Below are 17,617 nucleotides of genomic sequence, written 5' to 3' on the forward strand. Positions count from 1 at the left end.
AGGTGCCAGTCCTGGAGTCGGGGCCACTTATGGGAACTGGGAACTCTCCGAGGCTGGAGGGCATTGTCATTATTATCCCCCCCTTTTAAGTAAGGTCCGGCTCACCCAACGCAAGCTCGGGTCAGACCCCAGACTCCGAGTCCAGTCTGGGGACACTAAGGAAGTCCAGGCTCCCGACCTCACCCTTGCAGGCCGTGGCCACTGCGGGGGTTCCATATTCACCTGGCTGTGACAACCGCCCCGGTCTCCCCGCCTCCCTGTGGCGATGGAGGCTCGTTCCTGCCTGGCCTCCCGCTTCCGGCACCTCAGAACGAGGTGGGTGCCCGGCTTTTCAGTGAGCAGCGGCTGGCACTGTGGGCGCCCAACAAAGCTCCCTCTGGCAAGGCCACGCCTGGAAACGAGCTTCCTCGGCCCCAAATGTGGGCCTAAGTAAGCTGGGGGCCGACAGAGGCTGGGAGCGGGAGAAGGAACCTTGTCACATGATTTCTGAGGCAGAAGCAGGAGACGGGAGAGGGATCCAGCAGGAAGTAGTCGGTTCCGGCGCCAGTCAATGCTCTGTCATTGCAAGGACCCAGGTGCGTCCAATACCACCTATATCGTCTTTAAAAAAGTTGTAAATGCTCCCCCTTCCCCAAGGCCTCTATCCCCCAATGAACTTCAGAACTTCAAGTCAAATCAAATAAAAGATTTATTATTTGTCTATGATGTACAATCAGGTAAATACATCTGAAGGTAGGACGTCCCAAGCACACGTATCGCTTCCGGCTGGACGGAAGGCCGGCGTTGGGCGGGCGCGGACAGGAGCGGACACTTAGCGGACACCAGCTACGCGGAGGCCGGCAGCTGCTGGTTCACGTTTCTACAGTGATTCATTCCAAGGCTTTTTTCCCACGTTTCATAACAACTTCCTCTTCTCAAACTCCTTCAGAGACAGACAAGAACGGGGAGGGGAGAGAAATGAGAGACCCAAGTGGCACTTGTGCACAACAGGATTCAGACCCTCTCCCTGCCAGGGACAGAAGCCCGGGATGGGGCTCCCCAAGGGCAGCTTCTGCACCCCCGCGGCCTCCCTGAGAGTCAGCCCCGAGTCCCGCTGGCCCCTCGCTGCGGGGGGACAAACACGGCCGCGCTCCCTACGTGGGCACTGACAGAAAGGGCTGGTCCCCCCAACGCAGGAGCACGACCGAGACAGCAGAAAAGCAGAAATGGCTGGAAGGGAAACTAGATTCTGATTCCTTGGGGTCTGAAGAAACACCCCAGCCGCGGCGCCGACATTGCTTTCTGAGGCTGTCAATGACAAGATAAAGTCACTGAAATCCCAAGGCTTCTGCTGCCACCTGCTGGAGCAATCTGGCAACACAGGCTCCTGCACTGCTGGGGGCCTTGCCCACCTCCACCTGGCTTGTTCCCCTTCCCTCTCCCCCTCTCCTATCTTTTTCTATCTTCCTTTTCCTCTCCCTTCTTTCTTCCTTTCCCCCCTTTTTTCCTCCCTCTCTCCCTTCCTCCATCCTTCCTTCTTTTTTTCTTTTCCTTTTCTTTGGTGCTCCCTAGCCACCAAGGTCACTCTTTAATAGGACCAATGTTATCCAATCTGATAGGTGGGTGAGGACACTAGAGGATAATGGGAAAATAAGTGACTCACTAACTCACCCAAAGACAAGGCCGAGAAAGAATTGTATCAGTATTAAAAATAGGCTTTTTTGTTTGTCCCCCCTCCCCCCACACTGCCCCCACCCCCACCTCCCCCACCCCACCCCACCCCCCCTGCTCTCCTTGACCAGACAGTGGTGGTAATTCGGTTCCATTAACCCACCCCTCCTTTATTAAGCCCTTGCTGTATGCGAGGCCCTCAGGGCATTATAAGCCCCCCTCCTCTCCAGGCCGACCAGAGTGCATGAGGAAGGTTCCTTCGGCCCAGGGAGAAGCAGCATAAACATCAGCTTGGGTCACTCACCACAAGCTCCTTAGGATCTTTTCAATCTCAGATTTTGGGGTGAAAAACAACCCGTAAGGAAACCAGAAACCAAAACCCCGATGATGGGGACCAAGCCTGTCCAGCGTGGACACCTAACTCAATGTTAAGTTCAAAGGCAAAGAGAAAATCGATGGTCCTGTTCCAGAAACAAAGCCCTGCCCCTCATCAGGCCTCCTTCTCCACCGTTCTCCCTTCATGACAAAAAAGGTCCTTCTCTCGGGAGGTGTCCGGCCCTGGACCGCCCAAGCACAGACAGGTAGAAGGCACAGTGGGGGAGAGGAGACTCCCGGAATCAGAGACCTGCCCACCAATCCTGTGCCTCCGGGGAGCTGGCCCCGGCTCTCCAACTGGAAGAACCAAGCTCAAATCCTGACATCTACCTCTCAGTATCTAAATGACCTTGACCAACTCAATCAGTTTGCCTCATCCTTTCTTATTCACCCATGAAATTGGCCCTGAAAAGTTGCCTGTGAGCCCCAGAAAAGGACCTGACACTCAGGAGAGTCAGTGGGACCCTCTTGGGGAGGCCTCTCTTGCAGCCACACGTACAACTGGTAGTCCCAAAGGCCTGGGTTTTTTCATGAGATTTTTACTCAGAAAGTTATTTCCGAATGGAAGAAAAGACCCAGGAAGGGCTGGACATGGCCTAGTCGGGGGGTCCCCTGGCACTCACTTTGTATATGGTGCTGCCCAGCTGGGCAGGGGACATACTGACGACCACTCCCGCATTCTGAAGAGCAGCGATTTTCTCCTTCGCGCCGCCTTTCCCTCCGGCGATGATGGCCCCGGCGTGGCCCATTCTCCTGCCCGGAGGAGCAGTCAAGCCAGCAATGAAGGACACCACAGGTTTGGCTTTGGGACCCTGCGGGGAGAGCAAAATGCTACTTTTAAACAAGGGCCCAGTTCTGGAAACACGCTAATGAAACGGTCAATCAAACCGTGGAGCTCAAGAACCCCCACAGGTGAGTGGGGAAGTCTATTCCTTCCATGTTGAATGACCATGTCAGTTCCTTTCCTTCCTCCCTGAAGACCCCCTGATCAGCCTCCCTCCTTCTATCCTCCAAAATAAAACTCACTATCCAAAGAATTATGGAAGGCTTGTCCCTGTCTTCACTAGGGACCCAGAGAGAAGAACAGATTTATCCATACTGGGGGAAAAACAACAACTCAAGTGATGGCTTCCCTCTCCCACAACTCAACTTCCAGGATCACGCTCACTCTTCTCAGTATTTTATCCAAATAGAATATGAATTGTCTTTAAAAAATTAAAGCACAAAAGGCAGCAGCTCAGATATAGTGGAGTATGGCCCCAATGTGGCTCAAGTTTCAGAGATGACTAAGGAAAGAGCAGTCAGTCAGAGGATTATGAAAGCAGTTTATGTGAGAAATAAAACTTTTCACAACCTCTCTGAGCTCAAGGGATGCCAATAATCTTCAACCCCAAAAAGTCTTTTATTAATCTATTTGAATTCTGCATTTCCTATGTGTGTGGGAGAGCTCTTATGGCCTAGTCCTGCCTGACTGACCCTGGCCGCGGCCAGAGTCCTGAACCTCATTCTCCACCTCCCCCTAAGCCGGAGGCACCCAGCAGCAGGCCTGCAGCAGAGGTCTCCGGAGAAGGCCTCCTAGAACCGACGACTCTACGGATCATTTTATCAAACAGGGACGGTGGTTTTTAAAGCCCACCCAAGAATCAGGCATGAGCCCTTACTGAATTGTGTTGTTTCAAGAAGGCCGCTGCACTTTCTTCAGCATTGCCACCGATCTCCCCAATCAGGATGATGCCTTCTGTGGCCGGGTCTTTCAGGAAGACTTCAAGGCAGTCGATAAAATCTGTTCCATTAAAGGGATCACCTCCAATCCCTGAAAAGGAAAAGAATGGAAACAAAAGCTGACAAAATGGTGAGGAAGACCTGGAAGTGGCTGAGAATGGCTTCAGATGAATGGTTCAACAGCCCTCCTGATGGCTCTGAACTTTTTTTCTTTCTTGTCCTAAAATCTATGTTAAAGGACATCTCACTTAAATTTTTTAAGGTGAAAGATTCCAAAACAATAACTGGGCTTCCTTGGTGTGAATATAAGTGATATCCACACCCCCCTTTCTCTCCCTCCCTCTCATTTATAAAAGGCCCTTTTTTTAGCTCTAATAGATTATGATTTTTTCCTCTATCTTAAATCCCTTTTCACTTTGTCACTTTTTTCCCTAAAAAACGATTCTAATGAAGAACAAAACAAACTACCAAAAAAGATATCTATTCTAAATAAAATGTGTACAAAGGTCAGGGCTAGTTTTGTGTCTCTGTAGAGTCCATGAGGTCAAAAAAGATGTGTGTTATCTCACTAACCACCTTTAAATCCCAATTACTGCATACAAAGGAATAAGCAAGGGCCACACAAAGGCAGCTCAGGCAGACCTGGGGGGGTGCCTCTGTTGCCTCCCCCCCAAGTTGGGAGCACCAGGGCTGATGGCATGGCCCATGCATGCCTAAGGAGGCAATCCCTACAAGAGCCTGTGGATTTGGCCCCAAGCAGAGCTGGTTCAGCTTTTTACAAGCTGATGGGATCTGAGCCCAGGTCAGAGCCAGAAGATCTGGCCCTCCCCCTTTCACAGCTTCAGTTTTCCATCTGTAGAAAAGCAATAGAAATACAGGGACTGCCTAGCTCACAGAGAGAAAATCGCTGCAAACCTCAAGGAGCTATAGAAATGTGAGCCCTTGTGACTGTTGGGTGCCTTCAGTTCCTACATCCCGGGTGAAGGATGGCACACAAGCCTAAGGAAAATTTCAAAGGAGAGAAATCTACCAATGTTCGGTAGCTACTGTGTTCAATATAACCCAAGCCAGATAATGTGAAATCTGAAATTGCAAAGGATCAGTTAAAAACCTTACAAATAAACTGAGAAGAGAGCTTTGGGAAGCAAAGTAAATCCCATCTCTCCATTAACAGCAGGAGCTCCCACGGCATGACATGGTCCAAGTCTTAGCATTTAGCCATCAGAGCTCCCCAGAAGCGGAGTGCCCTGTTCACAGCCAAGCAAGGCCTGGAACTGGCACCAGCCTAGGAGATCACCCTGCCCCTCAAGGTCTTCTGCCAGTGACTCTCTGGGAGCACCGCAGAAACAGGGGGACCGTGGCCCGTGACTGTTCAAGCAAAACACACAAGTCTTACCTCAAACTCTTGGCTAGTATCCTCACCTGTAAAGCTGGAACAATACCACCTGTGCAACCTATCTCATAGGGTGGTGAAGTTCATGTGAGATGAGGCACACAGAACACTATATAAAGCATCAGGACCACTTACTTCCTGAGTTCAGATCCAGCCTGAGACACGTACTGGGCAAGTCACCCAGCCTAGTTTGCCTCAGTTCCCTCATCTGTAAAATGAGCTGGAGAAGGAAATGGCGACCCATTCCAGTAACTTTATCAAGAAAACCCCAAATGGGTCAAGAAGAGTCAGTCGTGACTGGAAAACGGCTACACAATGGAAGGATTATTACACGCCCAAGTCACTAATTTCTACTGCAATCAGCTAACTGCACAGTTTCACTGGGAATCTCCTCACCAATACACAAGGACTGGCCCAGGCCAACTTGGGTTGTTTGATGAACTGCTTCATAGGTGAGGGTGCCGGATCTAGATACGATACCTGAAGGAACAAGAATCCAGAAAAAGGATGTTAGAGTCATCTCTTAGAAGACGTCACACACACTGAGCATGTGCTGGCCTTTATAAAACACCAACTCCAGTTAATCTACAAATATGCCTTGGAATAAACCCAACACTAATTCTGAGGCTAGAAAGATACAAAAATGAGGCAGGACGGTTCCTGTGTTGCAAGAAAAATGCTTTTATTTTATGGGTTCTTACAAGCTAGACATGCTAAGCAAAGGAAACAGGAATCCAAGTTTCTGATAAATGAGGCGGTCAGAGTGGGATAGGGAGATACAGTTTTGCTTGCAGGCACAATGGTTTATTTTGTTAGATAAGTAAAAACCCAGAAATCCCCAGCCATTAGATGACCTCCAAATTTCAAAAAGACAACCACATTTGTGAACAGCTTCTTTCTAACCCTTCCCCATTCATATACTTATTCTGTCTCTCTTCATAATAAAAAAGCAACGAACCACAAAAAATCAAAAGAAAAAAAATCAAGAAGGGAGGCTCACTATCTAATCTCCATTAGATCTCAGGTCTTACGTCTTTTAGACACTGGACACGTATAAAAGAGCTTCTTTTCCCATAGACACTACAGGAGAGCTGGATGTCCTTTCCTTTCCCACACATGAAGTTATAAAGCAGAGAATTTGTTCTAAGCCACAATTTACAAAACAATTTAGAAACGAGATAAATAATGGGGAGGTGACCAATGTCACTAAGCTCATAGACATACAGAAAAAACCTCCTCTGTCTGGGACTCCCAACAGATATAAAACTGAGAGTGGCAATCACAACATAAAGATTAACATGGCAAGCAAAAGATGTGATCGAATTCATTTATCTCTGGTTATATGGTTTACGAGTGGTTTCTATTTATGCCATTTGATGTAAGGAAAATAGAATCCTAAAGGCTGGGCTTTGGCAAGTATGTCGAGCAAATTCGAGAACTCAGCCAAGTCACAGGCTCTCTAGGCCTCAGTTTTTCCATCTGCAAAATGAGGGTATTGGACAAAACAGTCTCTAAAGGACCTTCCAACTCTCAGTCTGTGTAACACGGGGCAGACTGCAGCTATAAGAACGCCATCACCGGACAAGCAGAATTCACATCAAACTGAGAAGTTGTCCTCCTTACCCCCTCAAAATGAGCACACTGATATTCTTAACCAGAGCACAGCCATTAATCACTTGATAAATACTTGGTGCTGTGATATGGGTATAAATGAGCATTTCCCTTGAATGACGTTTGGTATACATGATTTCAGATTCTTGAATCAAAGAAAATTGGCCAAATTAGGAAAAAGATCTTGTTCCTGCTGGTCCTTAAGAACCGTGTAGACAATGGTCCAGACGGACTAAAATGTTATCAAACTCAACAATCCTCACAAGCCTTCATTCTGAAAAGGGACTGCAAGACAGTTTCCATCAGCTTAGTAACTCACAAGCCTCCATTTTCCATTTCAAAACCACTCGTTGCTTTGAGCACAAGTTCATGCTGTTGGTGGATCTCCCAACTTACAACAGTACCCTCTAGGGACAGCTGTAGATGACTGCTCCTGAGGGGATTTACCAGTTTGCTGGCCTTGGCCTTCCTCTTTTCCAAAGATCTTCCATCTGATTTACACTGAGTTCAATCTAGCAAGTCTACAAAGCTGGCTCCCAAATCTTTCTCGAGCTCTAACCTCTCCACTTTCCATTTGTCCATCACATATCACCTTAATAACATCCACGAGCATTTTGATTTCCCTTGTCCCAAACTGAACCAATTTCTTCCCTAAAATATCTTCTTCCTTCTGCCTTCATCAGTCCCCATCCAAGTTAACTACAGTTTTTACTTCCATTTGTCCCTCTTCCTCCCCTTTCATCTGCAGTCATACAGAATGCTATATATAGCCACAATCTCTCCACTCCTTTCCTGTCTCCTTGCCACCAGGCAGCAGCTTCCTAACAACTCTCCCTATCTCCAAGGTCTCCCCTCTTCAACCTCAATCCAGCAAAGGACAGAGGAGTGGTCAGAGAGGTAGAGGAGAACAACACTTCTGGACTCATTTCCTTCTATCTTCTGATCAAAACCAGTGACTTTCTACCATCCAAACTTCTTTCTGTGGCACCTGAAGCCCTGGCCAATCTAGGATCACTACGGCTTTGCAGCTTGTCTTATACAAGTCTCCTCCAACTACTCTCCCCCACCTCCCTGCTTTCCCTCACACTGTTCTCCCAGACCTATATTCTTCTCTCTTGTCCCATTCCTGTCCATCCTTTAAAGAACAGATAAAACAATGTTCCCCTTCATGAAACTGAACCGACCTGCTCTGGCCACAAATGGGTCTTTCTCCTCTCCAGTCTGTTTGCTCATCATGTGCTCATCAGCACTTTGTACTATTGTGTGGAGTCCACCCTCCACCTGAGTGTTGGATCCCTGGAAGCTGGGGACTATGTATAGCACCCATAGCAGGCCAGGCAGAGGGAGACGTGCCCAGGCACAGGAGACGGGCAGAGAGAAGGGAGAGGGCTGCAACAACCTGGAGGCCAGTGTCACTGAGCCAAGACAGAGGAGTGAGATCTAAGACTGGAAAGGGAGGAAGGGGCTAGGCCAGACAGGGCTTGATATCTCATCCTAGAGGTGACAGGATGCCCCTGGAGTTTACTGAGGAATGGGGGAGGGGGAGAAGACAGGGAATCAGACCTTAATTTTAGGAACATCACTTTTATGGCAGAAAAAGGAGAGGCTTGGGACAGACAGACCCCATAGGGGGCCCCTGCAATAGTTCAGTGGGAAGATAATGGGGGCCTCCCCTGTCAGAGGAGGGCAAAGGGCATATTTGAAACACATGACGGGAGGAGATCAAGGCAACAGCTTGAATAAGGGCAGTGAGAAAGTCACAAGTCCAGGATGACTCCCATGGCATAAGCCTGAAGGATGGGAAGACAATGACATCCTTTACAGTGATGGGGAAGGGAGAAGTTCTGTTTTGGAAATATTTAAAACATCTACTAGACATTCAGCTTGAGACACCCGAATGGCAGTAGCTATAAGATACTGGAGGTGACCAGGAAAGGGAGATTTGAGAACTACCAGCATCGAAATAGTAAGACTCTATGGAAGTTGAAGGAATCACCAAAGTAGGAGAGAGGGTCAGGATACCAAAGGGATACCTACACTAAGAAGGGCATGCCCTAGAAGAGGATCCAGCAAAGGACAGAGAAGAAGTGGTCAGAGAGGTAGAGGAGAACAAGGAAAAGGCATCCTGCAAACCTGGAAAGAAGAAAGTACTAAGGAGAAAGCCCATGAGAATTAAAAACTGAGAAAAAGCTTTGGCAATTAACTGCTCTCTAAAGAGAGCAGTTTCAGGTGAGATTGGAAGCTAAGGCAGGAAGGGGTGAAGAAGTAAGCGATGAGAAAAAGTGGGGGCACCTAGTCCAGATGGCCTTCTTCAGGAGTCTGGCCCCCAAAGGGCAGAGAAGATACTGGGCGAGATAGTGGGGATGGAAGGGTTAAGTGAGGGAGTTTTGAGATAGAGGCAACAGGGGCAGGTTTGTTGGCAGCAAGGACTGAAAACAAGTGACAGAATGGGGGTGACAGAAAGGGACGATCCACTGGAGGAGATGCAATGAAATGGGATTGCTTGACCAGGTAAAGGGACACATACATCCAGAAGCTCAATAAACGCCACTGAACGTTTCACGCCACCACATACAATTCGCACCCAGGTCCATGCCAGTTCTAAAGCATTATAGAGCTATTTGATTTCCTCTAAAGAATACCTACCCAGCATGGGTCTACGCCCAAATGTACATTTGCAGCTATCGTTTGCAGATAAAAGGTCATAGAAAGCTAATCCAATGACTTTATTCTTCTGGCGGACTTTCAGCCGCAGATTCCGATTAGTTTGTTTAATGCTTTAAGCAAATTGCAAATTAAGAAAAACAGAAAAACGAGAGTAATTGTGTACAGTAGTTTACTCTCCTGTCTTCCCTCAAGAGTTTAAACAGTAAAAACACATTCATAAAAAAAGCCATAATAATAGAACCCACAAATTTGGCACGGAAGCAAGTTAAATGCTTCCCATTTGGAGGCCGTTTGCTTTCTTCAACGATATTCCATTACTGATGTGTTGTGTTATTACTCAGTCGCCATCAACATAAATTCGAGTCTCCCCATTCCACTCCAGCACAATTACATTTCAGCCAGATTAGTTCAGACACATCTGCAGGAAGGCTCATCAATCTCCCGCTGCCAGACATCAGGCTTCAGGACAAAAGGTTAGGAGGGGGCCGGGTCACGAAGGGCTTGGAACGGGGAACAGAGGATTTTAGACATTAAGCCGGAGGTAATAGGGAGATTCTGAAGTTACTGAGTCATGGTGGGAGAAGAGGGTCTGATCTCCCGGGTATGATCGTCAGAGCAAGAGAAAAGTGCAAATGCCCCCAGGGTGGGAAAGGAGACATTGCTCCTCTCTTTCATGAGTGTATCATCTCCATACTTAGATCCAGTTACTGACCTTACAAAAAGGCAAGGTATGCTACTGGAGAACGTTTGCCTGCCTTGGAGGCCAGAAAACCTGGGGTCCAATCCTGCCACACTGCCCGTGACCTGACCTCTCAGCACCCCACGCAAGTCTCCTGACTCACAGTGATGGAAGGAATCTGCTTAGAGTTCCCTTTATGAATGAAACCAAAGGGGTGTCTCAAAAAAAAATTATTTTTAAAAATCTAACTAAAATGATGGCTTTGCCCCCACATAACTAAAAGTCCACAAAGGCAGAAACTGATTGCATTTGACCTTTTTACCTCTACTCCTTAAAAGTATTAACCGAATGGAGTGTGAACACTATGGTTTTGAACTCATTTCCATAGAGCATGTGCTGTCTCTCAATTGCTGTTTTTAATAGTTTTGTTGACTTTTTTTCTGTTCCAAGAAAGAATTCTAGGGGAAGAGAGGTTGAAGAGAAATAGACTAAGATACATATTTTAGAAGCTACTAAGGAAACTAATGGTTAAGTGTATTGAGCATATCATGGTTTTTTTTAAAGTCTCCGTGTCAAATTGAGTGGACGCCCATCAGCTGGAGAATGGCTGAATTAGTTACAGTATTTGAATGTAATGGAATATTATTGTTCTAGAAGAAACAATCAGCAGGCTGATTTCAGAAAAGCCTGGAAAGACTTACAAGAACTGATGCTAAGCAAAGTGAGCAAACCTGGCTCTTTTCAACAATGAGGTGATTCAGGCCTGTTCCAATGGTCTTGTGCTAGAGCCACCTGCCCCCAGAGAGAACTACAGAGACTGAATGTGGATCAGAGCATGGTATTTTCACATTTTTGTTTTTTGTTTACTTGGTTTTTTTTTTTTTCTTGTTTTATTCTTTTTTGCACAGGATAGCAAATATGGAAATATGTTTAGAAGAATTGAACATGTTCAGCCTATATCGAATTGCCTGCTGTCTTAGGGAAGGGGGAAGAGAGAGAGGGAGAAAAATTTGGAACACAGGTTTTTGTAAAGATCAGTGCTGAAAATTATTTTTGCATGTATTTGGAAAAATAAAATACTATCAATAAAAATAAAATAAATAAGGCTTTTTAAAGGTTTCTGTGTTTTCAAACTTTAGGATTTTGAGAACTGAAAAAACAACAAGCAGGAGAGAGCTCTCAATACTCACCAATTCTTCCTTTCTTGTGAATGTGGCCAGGCATGATGCCGATTTTGCATTCCCCGGGCTTAAGGAAAGTAAAACAGAAGCAAACACTTCAGAAAAGACTTTTTGAAACTCTCCAAGAATTACAAACAACTCACAAGAAGACTCAGGTTAGCTCAGAACGGGCGAGTCTCACAACAGGCTAAATCCCCGCTTGCCCTTTACTTACGTTGATGACTCCAGGGCAGTTGGGGCCCACCAGCCTCGTCTTCCCCTGCCGGAGCAGGGCGTGCTTAACACGCACCATGTCCTGCTGTGGGATCCCTTCTGTGATGCACACGACCAGCGGCATCTCGGCTTCCACGGCTTCTTTCACTGCAGCAGCAGCAAAGGGAGGAGGCACGTAGATCACAGAAGCCGTGGCTCCCGTCTGTTCTTTAGCCTGAAACACCAATCACGGGATGTTGGCTGGGCGGGAAATGACCCGGACAGGCCGGTGGGTCCCTCAGAGACAGCACCGGGCCTGAGGCCAGAAGGCCCAGGTCTGGTCCTAGACACGTGGATCGCTCCGAGTCTCAGCCCCCTCACACTTACAGCCCCAGGGTGCCCATCTCGCTGGGCTGGGAGGAGCGAATACAATACTATTTTATAAAGTTGTAAGAGCATTAAAGCGCTCAGAAATGTTCGACATGATTGTACTGATCACTATTATGACCATCATCATTAATAAAAGAGATTCGCTGCTAGCACTTCTTAGTATATCCAGGGGACTGAAGAAGGAATGGGATCTTCCTCAGCCCAAGTTTCCTGGGCATGGGCCCCTAGACTCGCTGCTTAATGGGCCTCCTTTTCTGCCCTTTGTGAATCTTACAGATCCCTTGGGCCCAGACACATGATGGCCCCACGACCTTGTCTCTTTCCATTCTCTTCTTCAGACACACAATGAGAAGGACAAAAAGACACAGACCCTCTTGTAAGCCCCAGTCTGGCCCCTCAAACCTCAACAATTGTTATGTGTGAGTTGGCAAGGCCTCTAGGAATGGCAATGACACTCCCTCCCAAAATTTAAGCTCTATGAGGCAGGGGCTAGGTTTTTATCAAAGCCAACATACTCCAGGCCTGAAGAAGAGTTCTATAAATGCTTAATTAATGTTTCTTGTCATGAATTTTCAGTTGGTGAACATAAAATATTCCAAACAGATGATTTTTTTTTTAAAATATAGAATTATGATTATCAGCCTAAGCAATAGAACTTGTGTAGAATAATCAGAACTCATGGTGAAAATTCTGTGGGGTTTTTTGTTGTTGTTGAGTTTTTAATAACACTTGGATACAGAATAGAGAAAATTTTCCTTGCAGAAAAAGGGCTTATGGGCATAAAACACAGTTTATTCAGCCTGTTTGTTAGTTTTGTTGAACTGCTTTTTCTTTTTTCAATCTTTATTACAAGGAAAAACTTGCTATGGAAATGATTGCTGCTATTAGAAGTAGTAGTACTATACTATTGCTATTGTTATTAAGAAATCTTTCATCGAAGGGCCTTGCTAACAGTCATCTCCAAGCAGAGTCTTTCTGTGAATATTTAATGGGGAATTGTCTAGGATTGACCCTGCTCCAAAACTGGATAATACTTCCCCATATACCTATTACAGGGGTGGATGAGTTACCACCGTGGATGAGGAGCTGGAGATGGAGGGAGATGAAGGAGAATGTGCTTGGGAACGCCATCTTTGCTCTGCACAGAATAAGATCAGACAAGCTCTCGAGTTGGGAAAGTAGAGCTAACAGCTGACATTTTTGAAGAAGCAGGGTAGCCCAGAGGTTAGCGAGCTGATCCAGTCAGAAAGCCCTGGGATCAAGTTCTGTATCAACTACATCCAGACAAGTCATCGAGTCTGGGGGGGCCCTGGCACAGAGGAGGCCTCCCCAACAAGGCAAAATGAAATTACTTCTTTTATAGGTCACCTACAACCCCCAACCTTTCTAGGAAGAGGGCCAACTTCCATTTCCCAACAGCTAGGAAATCCCCGAGAGTGACTGAATGTCCACGGGATGGGAAAGGACCACAGGCAGCCTACAGAATGACTCCATTTCTTGTGTCCATTTAAGACAAAACCTAACTGTTTTCAGTCCCCACCCAAATTCTTAGATCTCTCTCTTGCAAGTAGAAAGTGATCTTCCCACAGAGACACGATTCCTCATACGAAATCTCACTCCCAGCCAAGCTAGTGTTCCTTACCTCCTTCACAGTATTAAAGACAGGCAAGCCCAAATGTGTCTTGCCTCCTTTCCCTGGCGTTGTTCCTCCAACCAGCTTCGTGCCATATTCCAATGCCTGCTGGCTGTGAAAAGTGCCCTGGGAGAGAAAAAAGGCACAAAACATTTGATAAAGGGAAAGCTGAAGGCCCCAAGAGTAACAAACCCAGCCCCGCACACTTTAGACCTTTTGTCATAGAAATAAACTGATAATTAAAAGAGGAATAGCCGATCCCTATTTTCACTTTAAAAACATCAATTCTCTTAGACCAAAGGTCTAAGTACAGCAGTGTCACTAATCTGAAGGCATTACCCAACAACCCCAAGACTCCAGAACACAAATCTTAGAGAAACTTGCTGGGCCCAAACACCTTTGTACTTGAACCTGAAAGGGAAGAAGACAAGCAGGGGGGAAAAATCCTAGTATCACTTTATGGGATATATTTGAGGATGATTTCCATTCACGAAATGTTTTATATAAAAGTTCAGATACTTGCAGGTACTTCCAGCATCTAGAAAACTGTCATACAGAAAAATCAGTGCGAGTGTGTGTGAGTTCATTTCTCAGAGATAATGGGCAAATAAACATTACTATTTTGTCCAGGATGGGGAATAAAATTGTTCATATCAACATGACCAACATTTTAAAATAATTATTAACAATTATCATTAACAACAACATATTTAAGGAAGATCCCATACAGCAAGAGATTTTTGTTTAGAAACTAAGACTTTTGGATAAAGAAAATTATAAAAAGTCAATTCTCAATAATTCAGAAGCCAGTTTGTGGAAAATCAAAGTCCTTAGCTTTTTCCGTACATCTTCTTGCTGGGATCATTGGGATACTGTACTAATCATGAGCACCTTCTCTAGGAGAGATAAGGAAAGTGGAAGGAAATGAATTTAAAAACCAGTCCACACTATTGTCTGTTACTGGCAGTAGAAATGACTGAAAAAACGAAAATGTTGAAACTGATGGATAAAATGGGATCTGGAGTAAATCTAGAGATCCAAATCACCCCTCTGATTCCTGTCTACTGATATCTACTGATAAGAATTATAAGGTAAAATGCAGATTTGTCTGGGAAAATACTATTTGTATTATTATAAGAGGTTGGTGCTACTATAGAAATAAGATGCTTTAGACAAAGTGAGAAATTCCAAAATTTGCAATTTGTACGTTCATGATATCTTTTTCAAGTCTATCCCTGAGACTATCTATTTCATTATTTCATGTGCTATCTGTTACTGGCAGTGGAAAAGACTGGAAAAATTAAAATATTGAAACTGATGGGTAAAATGGGATCTGAAGTAGATCTAGGTTTCCAAATCCACCCCTTTGATCTCTGTCCCACAATAATTACTGATAAGCATGATAAGGTAAAATGTAGATTTGTCTGGGGAAATACTATTTGTATTATTATCATAAAACGATTTGTGCTACCATAGAAATAAGATGCTTTAGACAAAGTGGGAATTCCAAAATTTGCAATTTAAATATTCATGATATGTTAAGCACATTATCTCATTGATAGAAATGATTAATAAGCCAAAGCATGATCAATGAATTGATATCAGGAACATAAACATGACCCTAATTAGTTTGTAAATAGTTACATATATATCTCACATAATAATTTCATACACAGTTTATTAATTAGAAAGGCAAAGAAACCGAATCCTAAAGTTGGAAGGGGCCTCAGAGATCAGATGAACATTCTAGGCTTACTCCTGGCCTAGAACGCCCCAACCAAAACTCACTGAGCCGCCAATGAAGCCTCCAAAGCAGTCTCCCCACTTTTACCAGCTCAGGGGTTCTTCAGCTGGGAGCAATAACCCTGTGGCAGCGTGGGCAGTTAGGACTTTCCTGACGTCAGACCTCCATGTCCCTCCTGGTTCTTCTCTCTGAGGCAGTCACCCTAATAGTTGAAGGCAGCCGTGTGCCCGAGTTCCTCCTCGCTAGGCTAACTGTGCCCAGTCCCTCAAGTCAAGCTTCCCTCAAGGCCCTGGCACATAAAGGTGAGGTGCTAAGGAGTAAGTCTACTTGGGAAAGGCTGCCTCCTCTAATAACACTGCTCCCCCAGGCCGCCCGGCACTGTCCAGGGACGGTGCCTTTCCTAGGCACTCAGGCTGAAGACACGGGCACTTGGCTCAGGACCCACCCAGAGAGGTTTGATCTTTTTCAAGCCCATCCCTGGGACTATCTACCCAAAGGACTTCTGAGCTCCCAAGTTCACTGCTGGGAAGCTAGGAAATGTGGCCGGAGGACCAGGCGCATCAGACTAGCCAGAACCAAAGGCCGGGTGAGCCCATGGCAGAGAGGAGAGCCAGTTCTGAGCCCAGAGAATCTACAAGCTCTGGGCTGTTCTGCTCAAAGATCTTCACTGGCATTAGGAGTGCTGCAGATCTGGACCAGAAAGAAGGATAGAGACACGTCGTGTGCCAGGGACTCCGATGCTGTGTAAGATCACAGAATCACAAAGTAACCTGGAAAAATCTCTACAATCATCTAGTCTGGTCTCTTCATTTTACAGAAAAGGAAAATGAGGTCCAGAGAGGTCAAGCGCTTTGCCAAACATCTAGTGGCAGAACCTCAGGCCTGTGATGCTCCCACCACTCCTGCAGGTGCCTGGATAAATCTCAGGAGATGCCCCCAAGGATGATTCCGTGTTCCTGGGACAATCTGACATCAGGAAAGGGGCTTCCACCCCTCTGCCTCCCCAGAACAGTAAGCAGTTAACAACAACCCCCCATTTTGGTTTTACTACACATTTTTCACAACAGTTTTAGCAGCTCATAAAAGTCAATATGTAAAATGAATGTTGGCAGCCATTGGCCATTTGCATTGCTGGGTATCTATTAAGAAATAAAATTTTCCCTCATTCATATGTGGAACAATGAGTGCCTGGGAAAAAAGAACTAATGAGCTGAGATGAAACAAAAACGCAGAGTCCCTGCGGAAATAAGCTTTAAATTTAAAACCAAAGCATCGCCTCCACAATAACAGCTTCTGAATGAACAAACAGTAACTAGGACAGTTAAGACCCTCGGCGTCTGAACGTAAGCCTAGAGTCAACAGAAACAATGGACCACAATGGAGACAACAAATCTAACTGTCTGGACCAACAACCACCTGAGATGGGTCCCAAAGACAGAGTTGGCACTCAAGTGCTCCAGGGAAGGACCCCTGACCCACGACCACTCCTTGCTCTGGGGCCGAAGGCCCGCAGGAGCTCCAGCCCGGGACTCTGGGTGGGCGTCTCCCCCAGAGGAGCAGAGGTGGGACGAGGCTCATTGGCTGTTTGGTAACAAGATGTCAAATTTTCAGCCACAATGACTCTCCAAGATCAATAAAACTGGAGAAAGCTGCCATCTGTGCTGCTCTGTGCAGACAGCAAAAAATCACAAGCCCTCCAAGTACTGGCCGGAGTATAACCACATAGGAGTTTTCTATGTAGCTTACACTTTGTGGCTAGGAAGCAGGGGGTTTCTGGCTAATCCAATTTTTGGGGATAGAGTGACAAAACGCCTGCTTTCAGGGAATTAAAACACAGTAAAATGTTTTTATTAAGTTATTTGTATGTACACTTCCTTTCCTTCCCTCTATGGGACCGTAAGCTCCTCGAGGGCAGAGAATGTTTCTCAAACAGCTGTCTCTCATATATACTTGCCTGGAAGATGTACAGTATTTGTTGCTTATGTGCTAAACTTAATTTCCCTTTTTTGGGGTTCAAACAGATGATTCAAAAGGTACTTCAGGATTTTGTTTTGTCTTGGGGGTAGGGGTCACTGCTTTGAACAGCAACTGTTTGCCTCATAAATGTATAAAAATGCTACTGAAAAGAGTTACATGCTATTGATTAAGCCAATTTTTACTGACAAAAAACAGTGGTAAAGAAATGAGGCTAGAGGGAGAAAGAGAGGGGAGAAAAGGAAAAATTAATGATGTCGCTCACATTTTAAACCAGAAGTAATTCAGAAAAAAAAATTCAAATAATGAAAGGAATGACATTTTATGAGAAATATTATTCCATTCAAATTGATTTTTTTAAATCTTCATGAATTAATGATGTGTTTAATTTTTAAAGCAATCTCAA

The 17,617-nt window shown here is 45.6% G+C and overlaps 1 protein-coding gene across 1 annotated transcript in view; it reads right to left on the bottom strand.

Annotated features, from left to right (window-relative positions):
• Nucleotides 1-670: 670 nt before the first annotated feature.
• SUCLG1 (succinate-CoA ligase GDP/ADP-forming subunit alpha) overlaps nucleotides 671-17,617 on the bottom strand; it is a 34,165-nt gene continuing 17,218 nt past the window's right edge. Inside the window, exons 3-9 of the mRNA XM_051974339.1 lie at nucleotides 13,503-13,619; nucleotides 11,493-11,705; nucleotides 11,288-11,345; nucleotides 5,537-5,620; nucleotides 3,687-3,838; nucleotides 2,649-2,837; nucleotides 671-922 (exon numbers count right to left, since the gene is read on the bottom strand). Of these exons, the coding sequence (XP_051830299.1) occupies nucleotides 896-922; nucleotides 2,649-2,837; nucleotides 3,687-3,838; nucleotides 5,537-5,620; nucleotides 11,288-11,345; nucleotides 11,493-11,705; nucleotides 13,503-13,619 (840 nt within the window). The 3' untranslated portion in view covers nucleotides 671-895. The remainder of the gene's footprint in view (nucleotides 923-2,648; nucleotides 2,838-3,686; nucleotides 3,839-5,536; nucleotides 5,621-11,287; nucleotides 11,346-11,492; nucleotides 11,706-13,502; nucleotides 13,620-17,617) is intronic.

This window comes from Antechinus flavipes, chromosome 2, assembly GCF_016432865.1.
Source record: "Antechinus flavipes isolate AdamAnt ecotype Samford, QLD, Australia chromosome 2, AdamAnt_v2, whole genome shotgun sequence".
NCBI lineage: Eukaryota > Metazoa > Chordata > Mammalia > Dasyuromorphia > Dasyuridae > Antechinus > Antechinus flavipes.